This window comes from Salvia hispanica, chromosome 1 (genome assembly GCF_029641045.1).
Source record: "Salvia hispanica isolate PSC_SH4W2 chromosome 1, Shi_PSC_v1, whole genome shotgun sequence".
NCBI lineage: Eukaryota > Viridiplantae > Streptophyta > Magnoliopsida > Lamiales > Lamiaceae > Salvia > Salvia hispanica.
In genome coordinates this window covers 40,449,410-40,460,312 of record NC_142692.1, presented here as the reverse complement: position 1 = coordinate 40,460,312, position 10,903 = coordinate 40,449,410, and the positions used below count along the sequence as shown (strand labels likewise).

Sequence of the window (10,903 nt, the reverse complement as noted above, 5' to 3'; positions counted from 1 at the left end):
CCATGCTTGAACCCTAGATCCTTTTCTTCCTCCCTACTCCACAATATTTGTTTTTAATTAATTATGGAGAACCAAATCTAACCAAATATTCTATATTATTTACCTAAATATCTTATTGAGCACTATAAATAAGAGAAACCCCTAACCCTAACCATCACAATTTTCGCCCCCTCTCTCTCAATTTTCTTCTACTTTACTCCAATAAGCCTTCATCCTTTGAGAAGAATTAGAGTTTGAGCCTCAAGATTTTTGAAGAACCAAGTCTTTATTTCGTTTCTACCGTTCGTTATTCTCAAAAAGATATTCTCATATTAATCTTCTTCTTTCTAACCGATTAATCGGTATTCTTGAACTCTCATGCATCTTGTTGAGTGAAAGTGAGATAAAGGGGATATGGAAATATGTATGCATGTGTGTGGCGTGTGTGCGTGTGGGTGTGGCGAGTGTGTGTGCGTGTGTGTGTTGTGTGTATGTTGGCAAAATACTCTTGTGTGACATATGTTGATGTTAGATCTTGAGTTGAGATGCGAATGGAACTTATGTGATGAACATGGCCTTGATTGATGACGTTAAGATAAATCGATGGGAAAAGGGAAAAGCGTTGAGACATGCATGAGTTAGGAGTTTGTGTTGAATCTGATTTGTGATATATGCCTATGTGATTAAAAGGTGAAACCTCGGCTGCGAAGCAGGATAACAAAGGAAAGAACATACTTGAAATCTAAGCAGTCGAGGTGGGCTTTATTCCTAAACTCTTTTATGTTGCAAATTTATGAAAGTGGAGAGATAAGGGTGGTTTAACTGTTATGTCATGCCTATGTTTGTTTTGTGATGATATTGTGTGTCTGATGCCTAGTTTATGAGTACGCTCCATTAGGCTACAGTGGCTATGGATATGTTTAAACGAATTCGGGTCTGAGTACGGGCCGCAAACCCTACCAGGCTGTGTACACAGTGGGATCGGGAGCCGTCCTTGCTAGTCGGCCGGTCTCGTGGGCGAAAAGTGTGGCCACACTTTCGTCGCACTATGGAAATGATGAGATTGTGGAAAGTGATGAGGAAATTGGGGAGTTGTTTGATTGACCAATCTATGGAAATATTTTTGTGATACACGTTGAATATTTATCTTGAAAAGTGTAAAACCTCGAGTTCACTATGGTAAGACTTATAAAATGTTTTGGCAACGAGTTCACTGAGTATTTCAAAATACTCAGCCCTGCATGTGTTTTCCTTATGTGCAGGTTGAACGACGACGAGCGGTGCCGGGTGTTGAGCATATTAACTAATTAAGATGGGTGTTTTGAACTTCAAGCGTAGTTGTGTCTCCATACATAGCTGCACTTTCTCTTGGTCGTTTCCGCTGAATTTTCTTTGAAACACTTTAGTATTATTTGGATATTTTGCACTTGTTCCTTACGTTTTAGAATCTTGAGACATCTTGTGATATCATTGGGATTTATTGAACCCTTCAGTTTTGATCATATATACTTTATAGTACTTATCCTTCATTTATTTCTCTTGATTAAACCTTTGACTTGCGACTCTGATAGTCCGTTTTATACTTAGGTCAAGCCTCTTTAAATGAAACCCTAGCCTATGTTAAACTCTTTTAAGTCAGTTTTGGTGTCAGTCACGGCATTTATTGTACCCTAGGAGGGCGGGCTGTTACAACATGTCTAAAGGCAGAGAGTGAGAGATAAAAGAATCAAGCCTTAACAACCCTCCACTGCTGGAGTTCCCAAGGTTCGTGGTACATGGGGCGGTAGACGATTGCTTGGATAGTCGTCGCAGCAGCAGCTTCAGCTGCTTCTTTCATATCAAGAGTTAAAAATGTCAGAAAGAATGGGTACATTGTTCTGATAGCCTTGACAACTTCCACAGCCTTGTAAGTTTTGTTTTCTGTTACAAGATTTCCTAAACAAACAATCATAAATTGATGTAAACCAAACCAAAGCATACCATACCATACCATGTCAACATTAATTTCATCAATCGCAATCTTGACTGCCTTATAAAAATATTTATTTCGGGTGGGGAGAGACACATCAACGGGTTGGAGATAAAACGCGAACGCACGCATCAGCCAAGAAGGAAGAATCTCATCCACATCAAAACCCTACATCATCATCAATCAATTACTATTATTCATCAAAATCCCAAAATTAATCAATTACTATTATTACAAAGCTATTGCGGAGTTGAGTGATGTATTTGATAAGATCCGTGGTGTCTAAAGGAGGTCTCTCCGCCTTCTTCTTCTTCGTCGTCTCGTCGTCGTCGTCCTCATCGCTTGACGACGAATCTGGTCCACGGCCCACGGGACCTTAGACCGTGGCCTTCGTATTCGAACCCCATCTTATCGTCGTACGGCCGAATTAAATCATATGTATCTGTGAAATCATCCACCTTCCTCGTTTTCTTTTCGATTTTCGCAATCACAAAATTAGGGTTTTCCATAGCAGTTTCAATTTCAGAATGTCTCTTGTTTTTTTTGTTCCAAACAATACAATTGACCAAACCGTGTTCTTTTAATTACTCTACAAAAATTCCTTTTAATTTTCATTCTACAATCAATGTTAATTTATAATAGGAAAATGATTTTTTGACATTATTGTATTACCATAATGGGGCTCAATTAATATTTTAATTTTAATTAAATTTATACACACTTTGTTAGCCTTGTATTTATATATGGAATTAGTAATAAAAATCTTCATAAGGTTAACTTATTATGTAAAAATATTAAATGCTTTAATAATCTTTAAGAAATATAAAATTTAATACTTCCTCTAGTGGTCACGTGCACTAAAATTAATATTATCATATTATTTTGTGCAAATTTCTTCACAAAATTTTTCTATTTCTCTCTCCTATTTTATCTAGTATTAATTTTTGGAACGTAATGGCAAATCTAGATCAAAAAATAATCACACATATTTAACTCGTTTGTTTTATATTATAAAGCAATAATGTTAATATTTTTTTCTCTTTCTTTCTAAATATTAGATTTTTCTTAGCTCACTTTAATATAAGATGCAACAAATTAAAATTTGATAGTATATGCTATATTAAAACTTATTGTGTTTATGATTATGACTTTTAAGAAATCTATAATCTTGATTTTAATTATTTTATGATACTATATCACTATTATTATATCAATTGCGTTTAAGATTTTGATCTTAAAAATTTCATTATTTTTATTTTAATTCTGTACTTTTCAAAATATGAATATCTCTAATTCTTAATTTCTTTTACAGTTTAAACCTTCATAAAAAATAAATATTAATACAAGTTCTTCAAATACGAATAGACGAGGAGCTATATTGAGTAGACTACGTTTCCCCTCGGAGAAATTTCGGAATAAGGGGTTAATTTCGCTGACCTTTCGAAATTTAGGATTCAATTCGCTGACCTTTCGGAATATGGGATCGAGGCATGCGAATTTTTCGGAATAAGGAATTTTCGAATTTTTCTATTTTTTCTCTGTTTTTTTATTATTATTTCCATCTCAACATTTATGAATTGTCCAAACTACCCTATAATATTTTCACGGATAGTTTTTGAAATCGTCGACAATGTTCTTTGCCATCACTTCTTTCCACTTTCCCGACCTTATTATTACCTCTCAAAACTTGATGAATCTCATCAGCTTTCATCATCAAATTAATGATATAAACAAATTTTGAAATTTTATTAAAAAGGAGAAGATGTCTACTCCACCTCAGTGACCTCACTACAATTAAACAGCCCCATGTCTGATTCGAGCTACGGCAACCAGAAATTGGCGACTCCGTCGTCGCTCAGCTGCTACGAATTGCAGAAGCGGCAAGACTAGAACACGTTCGGGAAGTATCTGAAGAACCATAACAGCCGCTGGTGCTCAGCCGTTGTAGCGGCGCTCTCATCCTCGAATTTATCTTGCGCTCCTCTATCAATTTGGGAAGACAAAGTTCCACGGCGGCGGCCGTTGCCTCTGCGGAACACCGAAGATCCATGTCTTTCATGAGTAGCTGACGAGGTGGTTGATTTGGATGCATCTTTGTTTTTGGGTGAAAAGGAGAGTTATCGGAGTCGAGAGGTATCAGAATTGGGGTTAAAATTATCAGAATTGGAGTGAAAATATTGTAGGGGTGATTTGGTCAATAATAAATGTTGAGAAAGAAATAATAAGAGAAAAAATAGAAAAATTCGAAAATCCCTTATTCCGAAAAATTCGCATGCCTCGATCTCATATTCCGAAAGGTCAGCAAATTGAATCCTAAATTTTGAAAGCTCAGCGAAATTAACCCCATATTCCAAAATTTCTCTTCTCGTAGCCGGGTTCTTTTTTATGAAATTGGAGGTCGGATACATGTATACATTGTTTAGATACTTGAGAGAAACGCGAACTTGCACGCGTTTAGTAGGAGTAGGCCAGGCTGATGGTTTTCGCCATTCGAGTTTGTTGTAGCGGCGGTGGTGGTGGTGTTTCTGCACCATTGTTGGATTTTTGTTGCTTGTATGGACTACTATAAGTTTTGTCTTTTTTGGAGGAACGGGGCCGAAGTCTATTCTTGGTCCTGAGCTAAGTGATACATTTCTCTTTATTTTTTGGTAAAAAAATTATTTTATCTCGTATTTTATTCTTCATTGTATTTTCTTTTTCTGTGCTTTGTATTTATTTGTTTAATTTTTAAAATTTTATTTTCTTAATTTTTGAAATGTATCACTTAGATCGGAATGTGGAAGAATTATTTTTAAGGTACTGTGTGATTATAAATGTTTCACGTTCACTTGTCTGCTAATTAATTGGATCACAGACTAACAGTAACATATTTTTTTTTCATTTACTGAAAATTAAAGAAAAATGACAAAATAATCTTGTTCGTTTGATTTGATTAATCCATTGGATCTGCAAGCAGAAATGAAAATATTAGACAACCTGCAAACACAAGCAACTATAGCTTAATTATTTAATTTTGTGTCAGTTTTGGCCTCTTCATAACCAGGCGTCACATTGAAGTAGTAGTAGTATTTTTTTTTCTTAGTAAAGGAAGACTATTTTTTCTTTAGTTTTTCCATATACAGTCGTATTTAATTAGATCTATATTAATTTACCACGAGCAGTAGTATTTCTCAATACTCCATATATTAGAATTAAAAATATTTATTAAAGGAATCACGTGTATTCCACATGATGTCGGCTTTCAAGACGCGTGTCCACCGCCAACCATGTGCCAGGCTTACACCATATAGTTTAATTTATGCAATTTATTCTGGAGAATATGGAGTTAAAATATTTAAAGAATTGTACCCGTACAATTATTTTTATTGTTCCTTTAACAATTTAAGTAATAGAATTGGCTAATTTAAGCAAAATTTGACTTACACCATATAGTCTTGATTTATGCATTTTATCTATTGGAATTAGATATATTAAAGAACTGCATATTTATTTTGTTGTTCATTTAATAATTTAAGTACAAAAATTGTCTAATTTAAAATTGTTGACATGCGAATATTTTATATATTCTATACCCTAAGTTTTATTCGAAGCAATGGCGTTCTTACATTACACATTAATAATAAAAATAAGAGTAAATGGATTGGAAAATCCATGAATTTTGGTAATGATCCGCTGCACAATTTTAACATTAATGATAAAAATAATAATATAGTTGAATTATTTGTTAAGTATATTAAGAAAAATAGTAAAATTTACAGGTAATATGTACTCATACAATATTTCCTAAAATACAATCCACTTAAATTAGATTCCATGACAAGAAATACTAGTATCAAAATTCATTAATATATTGTTGGCTATTTAGCTTAAAAACAAGATTATATTTTGGTAATTTATTGGTTGGAAGGTGATGATGATTCATAGTTTTGGTGCCCAAAAAAGACACAGTAATTTCCCTTGGAGACACGAGTCATATTTTAATATACAACTATATATGTACACATTTGAATCTACCATTCATTCTCAAAAACACACACATCAACAGAAAGTAAAACAAAACATGGGGAGCGTGTACGACCACCGCCAGCAGCAGCTCCTCCACCACAAAACCATCTTCCTCCCACTCTTCTGCCGCCTGTCGCTCAAAGACATAGCCCTCCCCCGGCGCCGCCGCCGCGATCCGTCCCCGTCCTCCCCCAGAGTCGGGTGCATGGGCCAACTCAAGAGAAACAGCCGCCGCGATCCATCTCCCCCCAACCGCACCTACTCCAAGCTCAGGAGACTCTTCGCCGAGATTAATAATTGCGGGAGTAGGAAGGAACTGCAGGTAGTGAGATCGAAGGTGGTGGACGTGGGGGAGCTAGATCCGCCGCTGCCGGTGGTGAAGAAGGCGGAGGAGAATGCGAATCTGTGGAAGAGGAGATTTAATGGGGCGCCGATTCAGACGTTGCAGATCCGAAACATCACTCATATTGCTGCTTCTCTACCGCCGACTGTGTTAGCGATGTAAATGGATTCAACAATTTTTAGATTCTTTTTATTTTCTAGATTATGCTATTGTCCCATTTTTGCCGTTCATGCTTAATATTTTCTACTGCGTATTCTAGTATAAGAGAAATAATTTTTTATAAATCATGAAATTTAAACAAATTTTGGTTTAAGACAAATTCTAAAAATGAAAAAAACTACTAGTACTGCTTAATTCTATCAGTTGCGAAGAGAGGAAATATTTATGTTTTATTTTAAATTAATAAACAAATATGACAATGAGTACTAAAAATATGTCCTGTGTAATTATAATTCGCTCTGTATATTTTTTGGTTTCAAATAAAAAATAATTGGTACCACTAGCATTTAAGGAAGTTGAAGAATTAAATATAGTGATGACTGATACAGCATCTCAATATTACCCACAAGGATACTATGGTGAGTTGGATCTAGCTAATAAGTTATGGTTTTTCAATTTAATACTACCACTGTTTTTACTGTACTTCACAATAAAATTTGTTTTTTTACTTCAAACTGAATTATTGTGATTGGGTACTAACTCATTTTAAATCCTACTAAACGATAAATAACATGCGCTTATTGGTCTGGCCACGATCAGCAAAGTCGAATAGAAGTAATACTCCAAAATAGTACTCCAAAAAACTCAAGAATTTATATCTAATAGATATAATTTCAATGTACATATTTAACATTTTACAACAAAAAAGAATAGGTCAAGAGCCACTTTTTGACCATGTAAATTACCATTATTGTACAGTGTCACGCGTCCATTTACACGCTACAATAATTGACCACAATATATAATTACACGAATTTCAAATTTGTCTCAAACTATGTAAATCTAATAATTTAGGAGTGAATGTTCTCTCACTATAGTAAAAATATAATCGTAATTTAGTTTTTATTTATCATAAAAAATCATGTATATTATTTCAATGGAAATAGAGAAAGATAAAGACCGGCAGTCATGCATTTTTTTATAGGTATGTAAGTGTATGAACTACGCATGTTTATGTTTATATAATAAAATAATGTAATCAAAATTTGAATATTAAGTCTTTATGAAAAATATGAAACTAAAATAATATGATGATGAAATTAATCGATATGATCAAACTTCCTTTATAACAAAAGAAAGTAATGAAAACGTTCTATACAATGAACGCTTTTTTGTGAAAGGGTAAATCAAAGTTAATTATATAAAGGAAATTAGTAAAATTTGAGAAAATATAAAGGAAAACGGTTAATACACAAATCCCAAAAACCCTTCGTCCCCACACCGCCGCTTCCCGCGCGAAGGTTAGTCTGCCAATCACCGCCGGAAACCACCGCTTTCCTCAATACATGACAGAGCAAAGCTTATTACGTTGTTTATTTACCGTCAGTAAATTGGAAGTTTGCATTAATTAATTGCTAATTACGTCAATCTAAGTCATTAATTTCGTCGTTTACTCTCATTAAATTGGAAATTACCTTGAAGTCTGTGTGTTAGGATGAATTACAAACCATGAATGTTAGGGTTATCTGAAAAATTTCGCGCTTTTAATACTATTCAATTAATTAACATAAATTATTCAATAATAGTGTGTATGAACACCTGATTTCTGGCTGTGTTTTGTGGAATCTGTTGAGCTACGACTCTACGGCTGATGTGTGGAATTGGCAGTGGAAAAATGGTGCTGCCTGAGGAGGAGGTGAGGCGGTTGTTCAAAGCCATGAAAACGGTGCTGCAAATGCTGAGGGACAGGGGTTATGTGGTGACTGATGATGAGATTGCGATGACCAAGGAAGGATTCACTGCCAAGTATGGTGACAATATGAAGAGAGAGGACCTTATGCTTGTCAAAGACAAGCGTGACAGTGGAGAACAGGTATTCTTGTGATGGTGTGATCTGTTAAATTTTGTTGAGTTCTTGGGAGCACAATCCGCGGATGTCGATTTTATTGAGGCGTTGAATGTCTATTAAATGTTATAAGATGACTGACTCTGAGATGTATTTTTGGTTTGGTTAATCCTCTTAACATGAGTCTGGTATATGCTATTCCGAAGTGATCTATCAATCCACTAATAAGTCGTTTCATGGCAGTTCCGTCAGTGAGCCCTCCTTTGAGTTGGCCTTATTCTGCATCGGGTGCATAATCTCCGTGTGTGGGTATTGTGTGACATAAGTGCAATAGACAGTGGATATTTGTCCAATAAATTTAGATTTTCACATCTTATTCCTAACTCTGTCCAATCTCTCAAATTGGATGTCACAAGCTTTGATAGTTATTTGACTGTTAGGCTTTCATGCTTTGTAATCTCTAGTATCTACTTGTGTCCAGTAAGCCTTTAAACCTTGCACAGACGATGGAATTCAGGAGATATTTTGGTTTCTCTAAATGGATCACTAGTGCTTGGTGTGCTTGTGCACATCAATCTATCATTTCTCTTACTTTCCCCAACTTATTTATAGTTTTTCTACTTATTTCCAGATATATGTGTTCTTTCCTGAAGATGCCAAGGTTGGAGCTACGACAATAAGGACTTTGATCAGTCGAATGCACGATGACAATGTTACTCGGGCCATCCTAGTTTCACAGCAGGCGTTGACTCCTTTTGCTAATAAAATGATAAAGGAAGTAGCCAAGAAATTTCAGGTGGAAGTTTTCCAGGTAAATGTTGTCTAGTTCTTTTGTCTTTAATCACATATGTGTCATGTTTTGGATAAATGTTATAGGTCTACTTTTTACTGGTAGAGAACATGCCTTACACAGCTTCTTTTATTAACTGAAGATTTCAATTTAAGGGCTTGATTATTCCCAATATTATAAAATGTTGGGTTGATTTGTTTTAAGATGTGATACACTAGAAGGCAGAGATGAGTAAGTCGTATCGCAACCTTTTTAGGTGGGATATATATCCCTTATAATCAATCAAATCTAAAATGCGGGGATAAGTTCTAGAAACCCAGCCCTTAACCGCCAAAGTAAACGAGACCTTGTAGCAGCTCTTTACTTGACTGTTGTGTTTTACAGGTGTGGCTATTATTTTTGGACCTTGGTTATACTAATGTAAATATGCAGGAGGCTGAGTTGCTAGTCAACATCCACCATCACGAGCTTGTTCCCCCGCATCAAGTCCTCACGGCTGAAGAAAAGACAGCTCTGCTTGCAAGATACACTGTCAAAGAAACTCAGGTTTGTATATGCTAATTTTCGAACTCTGCTATACCTATCATCGTTCGGGTGCTGCATAAATGCCTGAAACGATCATAATCATGAAACTTCTGTTAAATTGAAAATCAAGTAATGACTCATGAGAGCTCTGTTTGGTTTTATTTAGCATCTCCATTTTCACATTATTTTAACGTTCTGTGCTGCGCCAGCTCCCTCGTATTCAGGTAACTGACCCTGTCGCCAGATATCACGGGCTGAAAAGCGGGGATGTCGTGAAGATCATCCGCCCTAGTGAAACTGCCGGAAGATACATCACTTACAGATACGCATTTTGAACATTCTAGAACCTTTTGTCTCGTAGCTTTGTATAAACATAGAAGTAGAAGAGAGTTTTGTAGGGACTTGCTCGGGTTCATGACTTCATTCTTAGTAGTGTTTATATAGTTGAAGAACTTATCATTCTAGATCTGAGAATGCCACCTTGAGTCTTATCAATGGTTTTAGGTTTGATTTTATTGGATGGGCTATACACAAAAATAGTTTTTATTTTCTTTTTCTTTTTAATTTCCTAAGTAGTGAAATGCAGGCAAACACATTCAAAAGTTCATGCACTAGGAGTATTTTTTTATTAGATCTCTTCACAATTTTTCGTTTAAAAATCGACCACTAGTCCACTACTGTTTACACCTGAAGGCCACAAAACTTCATTAAATTCGTCTTTTGCATCGTGGTGTGCAGCAACTGTTCCTTCAAGGTCAGGGTTCATTTATGTTCTTCATCCGACATCAATGGTCGCTGCACTGCTTCTATTATATGACCTTCTTCATTGTGTCCATTTCCACGCGTTCCATTTTCTAAATACGCCTTTAATTGTCACCATCGGTGGTGGGATTACGCGGAAGAAGCAAAGCCGCAAAGGCAACATAACATAGCACATGTATAACAGTATAAGTCGTGAAAAAGTAATACTAATGCAATTGTGATCATGTTCACAAAACCTAATATACGTGGGAAACGAATAATTTTGAGTTGGATTTCCATCATCATGCCTAAGCGATAACGATAAAAAGTGGTTGTAAATTCATAAGAATTTTGCTCCACTACTTAAGTGCCCTAAATTGTTAGTTTTTTTTAATAAATTAGTTATTAATTATATCAACATTTGTTTTACTGAATTATTTAATTCGGTAATAGTAAACACAAAATCCGCAAGTACGTAATTTTATTGGTTCGTGCTACATTTGAGTTGAACTCCAAACATACCTGCACCAATATAAACTTAGTTGT

General features: G+C 35.3%; 2 protein-coding genes across 3 annotated transcripts; both read left to right on the top strand.

Moving 5' to 3' along the window:
- Positions 1-6,008: 6,008 nt before the first annotated feature.
- LOC125220684 (uncharacterized) lies at positions 6,009-6,458 on the top strand. The gene has a single exon (XM_048122836.2). It carries the CDS (start codon positions 6,009-6,011, stop codon positions 6,456-6,458), a length of 450 nt encoding a protein of 149 aa, XP_047978793.1.
- A 1,234-nt stretch (positions 6,459-7,692) lies between these two features.
- Positions 7,693-10,107, top strand: LOC125224240 (DNA-directed RNA polymerases II and IV subunit 5A-like). Of its 2 annotated transcripts, none has more exons than XM_048127607.2 (5): positions 7,693-7,756; positions 8,124-8,328; positions 8,933-9,112; positions 9,524-9,637; positions 9,826-10,107. In XM_048127607.2, the coding sequence occupies exons 2-5, from the start codon at positions 8,131-8,133 to the stop codon at positions 9,949-9,951; spliced, it is 618 nt and encodes a 205-aa protein (XP_047983564.1). In that variant the 5' UTR covers positions 7,693-7,756; positions 8,124-8,130; the 3' UTR covers positions 9,952-10,107. The 2 variants fall into 2 exon arrangements, with proteins under 2 accessions (XP_047983564.1, XP_088919374.1); XM_089063248.1 differs by having other exon boundaries at positions 9,476-9,637.
- Positions 10,108-10,903: the final 796 nt, after the last annotated feature.